Raw genomic sequence first — 16562 nt, 5'->3', positions numbered from 1 at the left:
AGGTATGTCTCTCAGAGGCTGCCACTTCTTTAGAATAGGCAACCAATTCACATCAAACAGAGCCCCTCTATGACCCTGTTTAAGCATAGTCTGGATGAATGGATGGGAAACTGTAAATTCCTGCTGGTGATTTCACCTATAACCCTCCTTGACATGGACAGTCATTGCGAACTAAGATTTCAAGTTTTGGCAAGATCTTTTATATTGGGTTTCTCTAGTATTATACTGGGTACACATGGCTAGGCTTATAAAGAACTTCAGGTCAATAGACCAGTAACCACTTATGAACCTTTTTGAGCCAAAAAATGACATTGTTATATCATCTGAATAGCCTTTAACAACTTGTAGCTATACTATAAAGCTTACTGATAAACAACTGAAAGTTTCAGGTCCTTCATAAAAATTAGAGAAGATGCCATTTGCCAAGATTATTTTCCTGATGTCAGACTATACCTATAGCTTAGACTGCTAAGGAAACAGCAGTGAACTAAGGGCAAGGTCAAGCAGACATGGTGATAAGTAATCACCCTGGAATATTCTCCAATCACTTCTAACACCAGATAGTAATATTCCCTTTTTGTTGTTCAGTTAAAGTGGATTGACACGTTTTTCATAGCAACTGCCATATTAGTATATGATGGACCTTATTTATCTGTAAGGATTCCATAATCTAGGAGTGTGAAATGCTATCAAATGCTCTTTTGTAAACTAGCCATGTCATACTGGGATTCATGTTATTTTTTTACAGGTCTCTATTACAGTTTATGTAGTAAAAGGTGAGCCTTGGTTCCATATAATTCTTTTTATTCCCTTTCATTTCTATTGCCATGACTATATTTTTAACAAGATGATTCCAGACTATATCTACATCATTTTGTGTTTATAATTTACATTATATTTGCTGGCAATTCTTAGGGTAGTTTGCAAGTCCATTTTGAAATACAAGTATGATTTTATCCATTGTACTTTTAATTTCTCCAAACTGTCTAGGTTTTTATTATCATGACAGGAGTGGTCCCCATTCCTCAGTCACGGCATAATTAAAGCTCAATGTGAGCTAACTGACACCTATGATCCACTTACCTATGAGCTCTCTGCCAGCTGTGACACATTTATATGAATTCTGTCCATCAATGAGATTTCACTGTGCTACTAACCAATTTTCTCTGTAGGGCACCTGTCACATCTGCTGCACTTAAAGGATTTTTGTCTGGCACAGATCCTCTTACACAGTGGATACACCGATGCATTTCCAGACTTCTCTTGCGCATAAAACCTTTGGCGCACATAGTGCATTTATACGGCCTTTGTCCCGTGTGGCTATTCTGGTGTGCTGTCAAACTTTCCATTAGTGTAAAGCACTTGTCACACGCAGCACACTTATATGGTTTCTGTCTGGTATGGGTAAACTCATGCAGTGACAATTTTCTTTTCTCTGCAAAAGTTTTATTACATGTGGGACATTTATAGGGTTTCTCTCCAGTGTGGACACTTTCGTTCATTAAAAAACCTTTCTTATTTGTAAAACCTTTTTCACATGTAGTACATATATAGGGTTTCTGTCCTGCATGCATACCCAAATTCTCTTCTAGACTACCATCATCTTTAAAACCCCTGTTACACAATGTGCATTTATAGGGTGCATGCCCAGTATGGACAATTCGGTGTCGTACCAAATTTTTCTTAGTTGTAAACATCCTGTCGCATGTATTACATTTATACACACACTCTCCAATGTGGACATTGTGATGATCTGACAACTTTGATTTATCTCTAAAATTCTTGCCACATACAGTGCATTTAAAGGGTTTCTGTATGGTGTGAATAAGCTGATGCTGTGTCAAATTACTCCTACGTATAAAACGTTTGTCACATGACGTACATTTATACGGTCTTATGCCAGTGTGGATACGTTGATGTATTCTCAGACATTGCTTATCCGCGTAACTCTTGTCACACGTTGTACATCTGAAGGGTTTCAGCCCAGCATGGACACTGCGATGTATTACCAAACTTGTCTCATCTGTAAAACGCTTGTCACACATGGTACATTTAAAGGGATTGTTCTTACAGTAGACAGTCTGATGCCGTGCTAGGCTTTTGTTATCTGTAAAACTCTTATTACACATGGTACAATTGTAGTATGTGAGGTCAGTGTGGCTACGTTGATGCCGTAGTAAATTATTTTTAGTTACAAAACCCTTATTACATATACTACATTTATAGAATTTCCATTCTATGTGCTCCATTAGTTTCTGGTTACGTGTAAAACCCTTGTCATTGGTTGCACATTTATAGGGTTTCTGCTTAAAATGGATAATTTGATGCAATACCAGACTTGTCTGTTGCGTAAAATCCTCTCCACATGTAACGCATTTATATTTCTTTTCTGCAATGAAGACTTCTTCATGTGCTAACAATGGATGCTTTTGTTCCTTCTCACTGCAGATTAATTTACCAGTTAATATGTTACTATGGAATATAGAATTACTGCTGTGATTAATCATTTTACATGGTATTTGCCCTCCATGCCTTTCAAGTCGCGTTTCTTGCTCACTTTTCTGGCTAAAGTCACTGTTACAGTTTTGTAATTTATTGTGCTTGTTTCCAGATGGTACCAAAACATGTGTTGCTAAGGACTTATCATCCAGGAATGTCTTGCTGCATTCATGATCCGGAAGCTTGCCAAGTAAGTGCTGGCTTCTAATCCCATGGTGATCTGCATTCCTGCTGACTAAACAGAAAATTGGGTCATCAAAATATTACAATGATCCATAATTAAAACTGTTTCCATGTCTTAAAATTTACAGTAAAGATTTAGTATCACCTCAACCACGCATTTAGTAATAATAATAATAATAATAAAAAAAATGTTAAACAGGTAGGCCTGCTGGACACACAATCTCTTTTCAGGGGCAGCCCAGGAGTAATGTCTGGTTATGTGACTTGGTCAAGGTCACCCAGCAGGCAAATGACCGAGAGAAATCAAACCCTGTACTACAGGAATGGCTGCTCATAGCCTTATCCCTCTATGCCAACTGTCAGATCATTTTTTTAAGATTTTCTCATGTCAATAAGCAAAGAACTATTGGGCATAACATTTCATGACCCATAATTTCTCAGATAGGCTGTGTGCGTCACCAAGAAAAGTTTGTTTTGTGTTTTGCTGTATGACTTAATGAGATACAACAATAGTTGCAAGTTGACTTGACAGACATGATAGTGCTGAAGAAAAAATGGTTAAACAGAGTCCACTGACAACAGCTAAGAATGACAGATCGCTGTAGTGGATTCCACAGTGTGATATTGCCAAGGGTAGTTCTTTGACCTGTGGCAACTACGGAGTTGATTACAATTGTTAGGAGTGGGTGTAGGGGGTGCCAACCTTCCCATTCAGGTACAATAGGTTTCCCTAACATAAAACAGATATTGTCTTGAGTGAATAAGATGTAGTATTTAGAATCATGTATAAATCAACCACTACAAAGGTGCATTTCCCTCTCTTTAACTCTGTCTGTTTCTCCTCTCTCCAAACAAAATCTGAGACATACTGGTAGCCAGGGTGTGGTGTCCCTCTAGAAATATGAGATACACCCCTGGGTAAACTAATACTTGGGATGTTCAGCACTGGAACCCCTTCTAAACAGCAGGTATGATGGGGAACACCTTCACCACTGGATGAAGGTGCTGTTTCCATAAATTCTTTCGTATCCATGCATTCTCCTGCATGTGCAGTTTAGCTAAGAGAACCATGAGCATGGAGGACAAGTACCTGATGACTTAAAAAAAAAAACATGGAAGAAACATGGAAGACCTGGATCTCTTTCTAGGAGAATGGAGGTCTGCTGCTCTCCAAGGTAACCAGGTAACCAGAACTTCCTGTGAGAAAGTTTTAGACTTGACTTAATAAGGTTGACAATGATATTTAAATCAGTTCAGCATTAAGTGGTCTAATCCAGGGAAAACAGCTCCTTCTAAGTACAGGCAATCTATACGTATGGAAACCTCTTCAATATGACCTGGGAACAGACTGGAGACAAGCATCTGATAAACCTCTGGGAGCAGTGAAAGGCTTTAAGGACAAAGAGAACTGGAAATGCTACAACCTCCAAAATAAATTGAGGAACATTTGGTACTCCTTATAAACAGGGGTATTAAGATAGGTATCCACCAATTTAATAGTGATCATGATAGCCTCAGGTGAAATTAAGAAAAGAAGGGTGGTGGCGAGAGTTCTATCTTCTTTATCTGCTTGGCGTTTTTGAGTTCAAAGTACTTTTGCAGTTCCCGTTTTGTTTTATTAGCATTCTGAATTTATTTTTTGTGATAAGAAATGTGTTTAGTCTAGAGACGTCCATAATGAGTCTGCAATGCTCAACTTTTCTGGCAAAGTAAGAGACTTTAGTTAAGAAAAAGCAGCCTTTATTCAACCCCAAAGATTTGTGGTCCTGTAGAATTACCTTCCTTGAAAAGGTAAGTTTTCTGCCTAGCAGAAGGTAGGGAAGGACCATTCTCCCTACCCCTGCTCTGTTCCCTGTCTCTGTCGTGGCTCCTTTCCACTGTCATTTCTCAACAGCCTTCTTTTATTTAAATATTGCTGATCATGCAAAAGGACCATTATTTTGGAAAATCTATGCTACATTTTGAAAATGGGAAGTGACCCAGTCATTTTACAGTTTGCCTTTTTCCTCTAGCCTTTTTTCAAATATTTCTTGTGTGAAGTAGGCCCAAATAATATTTTTCCCTAACAAGATTGTAAAAGTTGCCCTTTTGCATCTTACAATAATGGCTGGACTCTCAGCCATGGATGCCGTCTAACAACTGTGCCCAAGGAAGTTGCCCTGATACAAGAACTGGATAAGTCGCAGCAACACTTAACCATGCTTGTCGAACGTTTCATGCAGTCTGCAACAGTTTCATGAGAGTTGTAACATGAAGTTTCTCTATCATGTCTTCCGTTTATGTCAAGACATTTTAATATTATTGCAACATATGAGTCTGGCAGGTTACAGACCTTATACATAGATTTAAAGAGGGATAATGTCTCCCCCACTTTCTTATCCAACACCTAATTCTCAGGTACCACTTTAGGTCCTCCAATGACCTAATAAATAGGGATTTATGGAGGTACTTGAATGATTGCTTTACCCAGTAATATCTGTTTTTTCTTGGAGCCAGTGGTTAATATTCTAAATATACAAAATTAATGTAATGGGTATCTTCAAGTGTTTGAACAGTTGGAGGAATGCGTGATAGTTTAAACTCTTCAGTCTCCAGCATTCAAAATGCTTTTTACTGATGTTAGGTACTTTTTTTTTTTTGGTTTCTCTGTTCTCACATACATACACACACTTGAAATATTTACCCATTATTCTGAAGGAGATGTTCCCTAGAATCCACACAGCATTCGGGGGTGAAGGTAATGTTGACTAGGGTATGCAAGACCTTGAGCCCTTCCTCACCAATGTTAGAGATGGACGACTCTGCTGGTGAGCCTAACTTTATCTTTTGGAGATAAGAAACAGAGATGAAATTAGAAGTCAATGCCAGTTTGACTGTATGTGCTAGGAAGAGAAAAAAAAAACCATCTATAGTTAAAAATGGTTGGGGCAGATGTTTTTTTTTCCAAGGGACAGTTGGCTGTTTAAGTGGTTTAGCTTTGCTGAACAAAAACATCAAGAAGCTCTGGTCTAGGGAAGTGTTCCACAATGGACATTGCCCATGGCTGACCCTATAATGATACCTGGGAACCACTGTCCAGTTGTGAGACAGTGCAAACATACATAAAGACCTGGAAGGATTGTGAAGATACTATCGCTCCAGATGCCTCAAAAGGGGCAGTAATAGTTACCAAAGCAGGAGAAACAGATCCTAGACACAGGGGCAGATCAAGACTTCACATCAGTGGGGTTAGCATCCTTGGGGCCTTGTGAGACTGCTGGGGGTCACTAAGGCCTCACTCTCACAGTTGAAGGAATCTCAGTAACAACTAGCCATTTTTGCTTTTCCATTCTGCATTTCATTATGTTTTTCTTCTAAGTGCAGTTTGCCACATGCCTCCCCAAAGGGGACTTGAGTCTATATGTTTTCTCACCAGGTATTTACAATATAGAGAGACGAGGCATCTAGACACATACTAGCTATGAGGGCTCTTTATGCTTTGGCATGAATAGTCTCGTCTTCCTGCATACTGCTGAGGTGGGAACCTTTCACCACAGATAGGTTAATTCCTTATCCTCCAGACCAGAGTCTGTACATGAGCAAACATGTCTGACTCTAGCTGTTAATAGGAGCACCCTTGTCCTATCAGCCAGTTAAGTCTGACTTGCCTTCCAGGATGGAGCCTGAAGGCATCATTATTTACCTGTCCCGAACTAACTTTGTCTTCTCCACACAATTTTGGGTGCGGGATATAGTAGCATATGCCTATGGCCCTAACCCTATCATGCCATCTCACTTGGCTGACACATCTACATCATCAAAAGCATCCAAAGCACCCATGCCTTGAGAGCTACCTTCCCTGGATTGGGATGTCATGCCTATGCCAGTCAACTCAATGACCTTGTTACAAGCCTCTGGATGTACTGCACCATGGCTGACATGGAACACTCCTCCTCTAATCAGCAGGCAGATATTAGCTATTCAATTCTGTCTTCTTCCTGTGCCAGACTTGCTATATAAACTCTGGTAGGTTATCTGGGCTTTATCCTTCTATTGTATACAACTAGGCTTCATTTTATGTCTTAATTCTATTAGTTCAAGACTCTATTTACGATGGAGGTGTCCTTTGGCATAAAGTAAGAAACTTCGAGTACTCAATAAAGGCAGTTTCAAGGTCTGTAGAATACATTTTTTTCCTTGAAAAGACAAAGTATTCAAATCACAATATTGCTTGGTATCCAATGCAACAGAAGAGACACTAAAGATAACAGTTTGTTTACATGGGCACAGTTGTTAATGATCTTGTTCAGGCACATCATTATCCTTGGAAAAATCTCCAAAATAAGTCACAGTCAAAAAAAGTGAAAATTCATTAACTACAACACTTAACCAGAAAAAAAAAACAACTGGAAAATCTGAAAAGGACAAGAAAATCACAATTTGGGAACCACTGATTCTCTTATATAACAAAATATAACTAAAGATTATGTGGACAAGGGGTATGGCCAAGATGATGAGAAGTTAACAGCACTGTTTGTTTAGCTCTGCTTCACTTTAACACCTCTGACAGGATTTTTACTAAAAACTCAGACAAAACATTCCAAAACTTGATGGATTGATACATGAACATCTGCTGAAAGATTGCCTTCCTATTACGCTGCCGCAGATGCAGGCGGTCGAATGCGTTTTTGTCAAACTGAAAAGCACGAAAAGGCAAAATAATGAAGCGGCGTTTCAGTTAATTCTTTCCCTGGGAAAGAATTTATTTGGCCGCTTTCACTACTTTGCCTTTTCGGCACTGTAGTGCGATCTCAGAGTTGCTATATTTAAGTAGGGGGGTGTGGGGGGCAAAGCCCCCCACATTATGTAATGTTATACAGTTTTTTTTGTTTCAGAACAGTGATTTTTTTTCCCTTGGAAAAAAATCACTGTTCTGAGGTTTTCACTTACATGGGGTCGATTATGTGTCGTTTGCTCTTTTGAGCATGCAATATCGTATTGCAGACCCAAAGAATTTACTACAAAAAAATAACAAGTTTAAAACTTTTAATTGTGTTTTCCTGTCAAGAAAACTAGAAAGAACTGATTGTCTTAGAATAAGCTGCTCTAAGCTCAGTGTACACGATAATACTATGAAAAAAAGACAAGGCTATACTAAGTAACATTACTGAGTTATCTGTAAAGATAGATAAATTAGGAAGCAAAACTGACAATTTTAAAGAGGAATCTATTAAACAGCAATCGTCACACATCTCGAGTATACAAGAGGCAATGCTTGATTTTGATGGAAGATTACTTGAAAATGAGAATAACACTGAATTTCTTCTGAAGCAAAACAATTTATTCCGGGATTAAATAGAACACTTAGAGAACAGATCTAGAAGGAATAATATCAGGATTTACAGGATTCCTGAAAAACAACAGGGACACAGCATTATTCAGCTCCTTAATACCTGGCTGCCTAAAAATTTGAAAATGCATGAAGCTTTTTCCTTTGGAATCTAAAGGGCACATAGATCACATTCTAATTCATCTTAAAAAAAAAAAAAAAAAAAAAAAAAAAACACATTCACCAAAGTCAGTGATTATCAGATTTTTCTCAAGTCAAGATATGGATTTAGTTTTAAAAGCTGCATGGACTAATTATCCAATTAAAATTAAAGGAAATATATAAGATTTGACAATGACTGTTATACACTAGTGATGCTTTTAATAGCTTAAAGATAAACAATATTAAAAGACAAATCTTGTTTTCAGCAAAATAAGGATTCACCTTCTAAAGGGAAATAAGATTTTTAACATCTTGGAAGATGCAATGGACTTTAAACAGAAAAACTAAAATCCTAGGAAAAAAATGAAGAAATGGACTGGAATCTATCAACTTCTTTGAACACAAATGCAACAAGATATGGTTGGTTGGTAAAGACAAAAAGTTAAAAACTGAAGGGCAAATAAAAATCAATGTATTTGAGGGTTATGAATTCTTATTAATTTATGTGCTTGAATACTTATGAACAGGTGCTACACATTACTTTTACAAGGTAAATAATTTCTTTATTTCCCTACTTCATATGGTTACTAGTTTCCTTTTAAAATGTTAGCATTTGATTCCTTTAGCTATATATGAAATGAAAGCCACTTATTTTCACTTTGAGCTTAAAAGGCTAAACTATTCATCTTATTAAAAGTTAATCATTATTATGATGAAACTTATGTTAGGTGGCACACTTTCTGATATCTTGGCATAGATTAGTAATGTACTATTAAATATAATAAAAGATGCAAGACATGTTAAGTTATGTTCTGGGTTCTTAAAATGGTCCAGTAGTGTGCTACTGATAGTATGCTTGACATGGAATAGCACCCAAGAAAGACATGTTATATTACAAAAAAGTATAAAAAATATAGATCTTTACATATATAACAGTGACTATTGGAATTATATCAAATAATTACAGTAACACTCACACTTTTACAAGTTAAACCTGCATCACACATAACTGTCATTCTTTTAATGCAAGTTTATATGCTATGTCTCCTTTAAAGAATGACAGTCTGCTTTATATTAAACATCTCATGCAAATAGTGCTTGTAGAATAATGAAATGTTATTTCTTTGAGTGCAATGGCTTTTTGGTGGTTGGGATGCTTTGAGTTGTTTTTTGGTGGATTTTTGGTGATTTGGAGGGGATTGATGTGTGGCGTGAAGGTGACTTGGATTCACTGCATTTTTGTGTGAACTGTAACTGATGGATTGTTCATTTTCAAGCCCTTATCATGAAAACCAGCTTGAAACAACTTGTCATGAGCACTTTTGCGACACTGTGGGAGTTCTCAAAATTCAAGGTTATTTCTTCCTGTCTCAAAGTAAATAATCATAATTTTGGATAATATGTTAAATGTCAAAGAATACAAGTTAGATTATAAGCAAAAGACAGTGAACTACATTCTAAACATTATTACATAGTTCCGAAGGTTTGTTACTGATAGTATACTTGAAGTGATAGCACCCAGGAACGTTATGCTATGCTATAAACAAAGTATAAAAATATAGCTTCTTACATGTATAAAAGTTATTATTGGAATGCTTTCAAATAATTAGAGCAACATTCACACTTTTACAAGTTAAACCTGGGTCACACATAACTGTCATTCCTTTAATGCAAGTTCATATGCTATGTCTCCTTTAAAAAAAGACAGTCTACGTTATATTAAACATCTCATACAAATAGTGCTTGCTGAATCATTAAATGTTATTTCTTTAAATACAATAGTTGTTTAGTGGTTAACATACTTTGAAATGTTTTTGTTAGTTTTTTAGTGGTTTGGAAGGGTTTAGGGGATTGACGTATAAAGTAAAGGTGGCTTGGAGTCGCTCGTGAATGTTTTGTTCTGAATGCTTGTAGTATACCAAAAGGATAGTTTATACACTAACCTATAGAATGATACTTCTGATAAAATTTAAGATTGTGTTTCTCTGTTACTGTCTCTTTTTAATAATAAAACTTAATACCTCAAAACAATTTATTATGGAAAGTTTGAATCTTAAAAGGGAGGATTTTTCAGATGTTGTTCAGATACTCCTATACATAACATTTAAGGAAATAAATAGGACTGACTCTAACAGTAGTACTAGATTAAAGAGCATCAAATATATAAGGGTAAATATAAATGTTCTACAATACGACACTGTACACTAGGATTATAGCTAAATTATAAAACAAAGGAATATAGTAATACTACAAGACATAGTATATACACAGAAATAAGAAGTTATGTACTCACCATAATGTTCCATCTGAGTAGGTAAACTTCATTTGTCAGCAACCTATGGGTTATCGGATCCATATCGGATCCGAGCTGGCAGCTTCCAACAACTAAGATCCGAGCTCCAAGCTCCTCCCCTTACCCATAATCCCCTGCTATCCCTTCCTGACCTCAGATCAAGTTTGCTTATCCATAGACCATACGATACCAAGAACCACCTCCATACTCTAACCTAGAGACAATCCGCCATAAAAGCAAGAGTCATTTGACATCCATATAGGTTAGGGGGACGGATGGTTGCTGATAAATGAAGTTTACCTACTCAGATGGAACGTTATGGTGAGTACATAACTTCTTAATCTGAAGTAGTTAACTTAATTTGTCCATCAACCTATGGGACAGAGTCCCCAGCTACCTGATTCTTGGGAGGTCCTCATGGAAGGATGTTCCGTTGCACTGCAGAAGCCAAAGGATGCTCTCCCTCTAAAAACAATATCCAATTTGTAATGGTTTATAAATGTATGAGATGAAGCCCAAGTGGCTGCTGAACAAATGTCATCCAACGACACCCTAGATCGAAAAGCAGCAGAGGTAGAAATCAACCGAGTAGAATGGGCATGGACTCCTTGAGGTGCAGGCCGGCCAGAACTCTCAAATGCCAAAAGAGTATATTGGGAAATCCATCTGGACAATGTGACTTTTGCTACAGGTTTTCCAAAGAGGATTTAGCATGTAGCATTTCCCATGTAATAAATGCAATATGTGTAAGTACATTACGGAAATACAAACATTTATTCACCCCATTTTGAACTATTCATTTATCCCCAGATTTTCTGCATCTTGTGACACTTGCAATATTATTTATTTGGCTACCTGTGAATGTTGCCCCGCTTACTATATAGGACTCACGAAAAGAAAGTTGAAAAATAGAATATACAATCATATGTATGATATTAAGAAGAGCAATGAGCTTAATGCATTGGCGAAACATGTAATTCAATATAGTGATCATAGTTTTAAATTTAGAATATTACAAATTGTAGATAAGAATGAAAGAGGGGGGGACTTTGTAAATATATTAGAACAGAAGGAATTAGAATGGATGTTGAGGCTGAGGGCACACCAGCCTCCAGGATTAAATAAATATGTTTCTCTGAAACCTTTTCTTAAATATCATAAATAATGTAGTTTATTGATTAGATTTATTTATATATCCCTATATAGTAGATATAAGTATTTAGAGTATAAACAATACATATGCATACACTATATATATTTTTTTGATATGTGCTGTAATACATTCTAAATAACTTATTTATTTTAGTATAGGTATTTTAACATCATTTTATGAAATATTTTATAGTAATATATATAATTATTATGTCTTTGTTTGAGATCTATATATATAGATGTAGGGCTATGCTCTATATCTATATCTCATATTTATATTAAATATAAAATGCTTTTTATATGTCTTGAGTTTTATAGCTAGTTAGATGTCATGGTTAAAAATGTGTCATGTAGAATATCTATATGCGATACATTGAAGTAAGCGAGATTTTATTGCAATATAGGGAAGGGATTGCTTTAACCAATATGGTTTATTAATTAGCTAATTGTTTAATTACATCAATTAAATATTGCACGTGACTATATAAACTGAATGAGCTGCATTGCGAGTTAAATCTGATGAATCGTACATTTGTTATGCGAAAGCGCTCATTTTTCTTGTTTATGATTTTTTATGGATTAAAGATTCTTTCGCAATTTATGGACTACGTGCTGATTTGGTTTTGCCTCCACCGTGGTGAATACACTTGTGTGCTTTTGTTGATTATTTCGTTCTAATTTGACAAGTGTACTCGTATTGGTTTGGGCAGTTTACTTTTTTCTTGAGTACATAACTTCTTAATCTGAAGTAGTTAACTTCATTTGTCCATCAACCTATGGGACAGAGTCCCCAGCTACCTGATTCTTGGGAGGTCCCCATGGAAGGATGTTCCAGAGCACTGCAGAAGCCAAAGGATGCTCTCCCTCTAAAAACAATATCCAATTTGTAATGGTTTATAAATGTATGAGATGAAGCCCAAGTGGCTGCTGAACAAATGTCATCCAACGACACCCTAGATCGAAAAGCAGCAGAGGAAGAAATCGACCGAGTAGAATGGGCATGGACTCCTTGAGGTGCAGGCCGGCCAAAACTCTCAAATGCCAAAAGAATACATTGGGAAATCCATCTGGACAATGTGACTTTTGCTACAGGTTTTCCAAAGAGGATTTAGCAAAGGACACAAAAAGCTGGTCTGATTTCCTGTGATCAGCTGTCTTGTGCAAATAGAATCTTAGTTGCCTATGTACGTCTAGAGAGTGCAACTTGTATTCACCTTTGTTCTGATAATTTGGAAAGAAGACTGGTAAATTAATAGATTGGTTGATATTAGACTCCAAAGCAATTTTGGGCAGAAAAGAGGGTTAGTCCTGAGCGAGACTCTATCTTTGTGAAAAATCAAATACGGTGGCTTGGCACAAAGGGCTTGAAGCTCCGAGACCCTTCTGGCCGAAGTTATGGCAACAAGAAAAACTGTCTTCCAAGATAAGTATTTCAGATCCACTGAAGTTGCAGGCTCAAAGGGAGGAGCTGTTAGAGACTGAAGTACAAGAGTTAAATCCCAAGGAGGGACTGCATCTTTTACCGGAGGTCTTAGTAGGAAAGTACCTTTTAGGAAGGTCTTACATAGTTTGGATGAAATCAAAGGGCCGAGATCACTGCCAACATGATAATGAGAGATTGCAGCCAACTGGACTTTGACCGTAGAAGAGCTAGCATCTTGGTCGAATAATCCTGACAGAAAATCTAGTACTGCTGGCAATGGAGCTGTAAAGGGATCTAAGTTCTGATGCTCCGCCCAAATAGAAAACCGCTTCCATTTGCTATTATAAATTCTTCTAGTAGATGGCTTGTGAGCGGCTACTAGAATAGCCTTGACAGGGGACGAGATACCGGGAGTCCTAGCTATCACTGGAACTGGATCAACCAAGCTGTGAGCTTGAGGTTGTCCTGATTCTGGGTTGACAGGCCTGATGGGTGAGAGATCAGATCCTGGATGGGATCTAGAATCCATGGGGGATTCACTAGATGAGACCATAGATATGGGAACCAAGCTTGACAAGGCCAGAATGGGGCAATGAGGATTATTCTGCTCCCCAATCATCTGGCTTTCTGTAAAAACTTTAGCATCAGGGGCAGAGGAGGGTAAGCATAAAGTAGCCGGGTGGCCAAACATGCACCAGAGCATCTCTGGGGGGATTACCCAGGTGGGGGAATTAGAGCAAAGTAGTCGCTGCACTTTGTGTTCGAAGGAGAGGCAAAAAGATCGCAATGAGGTTGACCCCATTTGGAGAAGATCTACTTCGCTACTCTGGGATTCAGAGACCACTCGTACGGTGAGAGGATGGTTCGACTCAGTCTGTCTGCCAAAATGTTGGACCGTCCCGGAATGTGCGTCTCTATGAGAAAGCGGTTGGTGGACATTGCCCATTCCCACACTCTCACGTCCTCCCGACAAAGTGGATAGGACCTGGTTCCCCCTTGTTTGTTGATATACCAGACGACCAACATGTTGTCTGTCTGGATCGCAACTGTGTCCACGGGAAGAAGGCTCTGAAGTGCTTGCAACGCCAAAAGCACCGCTCTCATCTGAAGGACATTGATATGAAATGAGGTCTCTGAATGGTTCCACGTGCCTTGGACGGTCCTGCCCAAGCAGTGCCCCCCCCCCATCCGAGGTGAGAGGCGTCCGTGGTCACTGTGGCTAGAGGAGGGGACACACAGAAGGGGCGCCCCTTCTGGAGGTCCGGGGACTGGAGCCGCCATAAGAGGGCTTTCCTGCACACCCTGCTGAGAGGAATGGGGAAGCTCAGGGGATGTCACAGGAAGGACCACTGGACTTGCAAAGTCCATTGAGGAATTCTCATGTTTAAGCGCGCCATGGGTAGTAGGTTGATGGTTGCCGCCATCGAGCCTAGAGCCCTCAGGACCAATTCCGGAGGGGGAGCTGGGGATTGTAGAAGGGCCAGTACATGGAATTTCAGAGTTCGTAGCCGGTCTGGAGTCAAGAAGGCTAGAAGCCGGTTTGTGTTCAATCTGGCTCCGATGAAATATAGGATTTGAGTTGGAAGAAGGGAAGATTTCCCGATGTTGATCGTGATCCCCAGCTGGAGAGCTAGATGGAGAAAGTAATCCCTGGCAGTGCATAGTAGATGCCTGGTGGGGGCGGCCAGGAGCCAGTCATCCAGGTACGGAAAAACCTGAATTCCCTGGAGTCTCAGGTGTGCCGCTACAACAGTTAACACTTTGGTGAACACCCTGGGGGCTGTGGTAAGACTAAAGGGAAGGACCCTGAATTGGTAATGGCTGGCTCCCAGACGGAAGCGGAGAAACCTCCTGGATCGTCTGTCCATCAAAATGTGGTAGTACGCATCCTTGAGGTCTATGGAGCACATCCAGTCATTCTCCTGCAGAAGGGGGAGAATGGATTGAAGGGTGACCATCCGGAACTTTTCTTTGGCTACTGACAGGTTTAGAAAGGACAGGTCGAGGATTGGTCTTAGGTCCCCCATCTTTTTTGGCACCAAGAAGAACCTGGAGTAAAAGCCTGATCCCGACTGGTCTGGGGGGACGTGCTGGATTGCTCTTTTTTCTAGCAGCCGGAGTATTTCCTCGGCTGCTGCCTCCCTTTGATTGGGTAGGACATCAGGGAGGCTTCGGGAACTGAGTGGGGGATTGAGAATGGGAATCTTCTAGCCTCTGGATATGATCTGAAGCACTCAGAGATCTGTTGTAATGGACTCCCAAGCTGCCAGGTGCCTCGAGAAACACCCCCCGACTGCCTCCAGAGTGGAGCAGTCGGGTAACCCTTCAGGGTTGCTGCATGGGCCAATCAGAGAAAGGTTCTCTGGACCCAAAGTTCTTTGGGCCACCTCTGCCTCTATGGCGGCGTCCACCCTGTCTTCCTCTGCCTCTGAAGGACGAGGGGTCCGGTGTGAAACGGGACTGTTGAGACTTCCGGAACCACATCTTCTTCTGTCCCTTTTGGTTCCTGGAGAAGGACCTCTGGGGAGCAGAGAAGCGGACTCCGACGGCAGACAACGTCTTCCCATCTTTCTCGCTCTTGACCAGTGTGTCGCATACGGTCTTGCCAAAAAGGGCAGAACCATCAAACAGGGCATTTGCGAACTACGCCTTAAAGGGTTCCGCGAAATCACAATGACGGAGCCACGCCTGTCACTGTAGGATGATGCCCGCTCTGATAGCACTAGCGGCTCCTTCCGTGGCATGGGATAGTAACCGCATAGATGTACTGGAGATAGATTTGAGAGTGACCATTCGAGTATAATACACTTTCTTGTCCTCCGCTGACATGGACTCTGGGGGCGACCCAGCGTATTCTTTGATAAGATCCCGCTGGAGCTGTATCACGTGTGCCATATAATTCAGTGACCTCACAGAAAAGGTGCCTGAAGTTAACACCCGCTTCCCCAGATGGTCCATCGTCCGAGACTCCTTGTCTGGAGGATGGACCGAGGAACTCTCCTGGGCCAGTTCCCTTTTGGTGGTGGCCGCCACCAACATGGCATCTACCGTAGCTTCCTTGCTCCAACATGACTTATCCAAAGGGGGGCTGAGAATTTTGTCCGGCCTCTCTGGAATGGGCTCCACAGTGTCTGGTTCCTTCCATGCCCTGGTAGTAATCAGGTCTACCAGGGGATCGGCGGGAGAGGACACGCAAGAGGTAGACGGGACTGCTTCAAATGCCTCCAGAAACACAGACTCGTCAGAGGAAGGTTTTGGGGCAGACCACCCCCCTCTGATCCGAAGCATCTCCATGATGTCTCCGAAGGAGACGTCTTCGGGGTGACCTTGGGGAACCTCCCCCTTCCTCCAAGTCTGTGTCCTCTGTCAAGGACTCAGGGGAGTCCAAGTGCCTCCTCTTGCGCTTGCGTTTGTGAGGGACCTCCTCAGGGGGGCTGTCTGAAGAGACTTCACCAACTACATCCTGTTCCTGCAAGGGAACTATCTGGGACGTCTGTCCAGGCTGTCCCTGGGGCCGGGTGATGGAAGGCGGACCCATCTGA

General features: G+C 40.1%; 1 protein-coding gene across 4 annotated transcripts in view; it reads right to left on the bottom strand.

Moving 5' to 3' along the window:
* Nucleotides 1-16562, bottom strand: part of LOC122794590 (zinc finger protein 345-like) — a 441710-nt gene that overhangs the window by 287 nt on the left and 424861 nt on the right. For all 4 annotated transcript variants that reach the window (XM_044063124.1, XM_044063122.1, XM_044063125.1 and 1 more), the window contains exon 7: nt 1-2734. This exon is cut by the window's left edge and continues 287 nt beyond it. In XM_044063124.1, coding sequence (XP_043919059.1) covers nt 1131-2734 — 1604 coding nt within the window. In that variant the 3' untranslated portion in view covers nt 1-1130. The remainder of the gene's footprint in view (nt 2735-16562) is intronic.

Source organism: Protopterus annectens, chromosome 2.part1 (genome assembly GCF_019279795.1).
Source record: "Protopterus annectens isolate FY-2018-M chromosome 2.part1, PAN1.0, whole genome shotgun sequence".
Taxonomy (NCBI): Eukaryota; Metazoa; Chordata; order Ceratodontiformes; family Protopteridae; genus Protopterus; species Protopterus annectens.
Note: the sequence above shows the minus strand (reverse complement) of the source record. Positions and strands in the feature narration are given on the sequence as shown.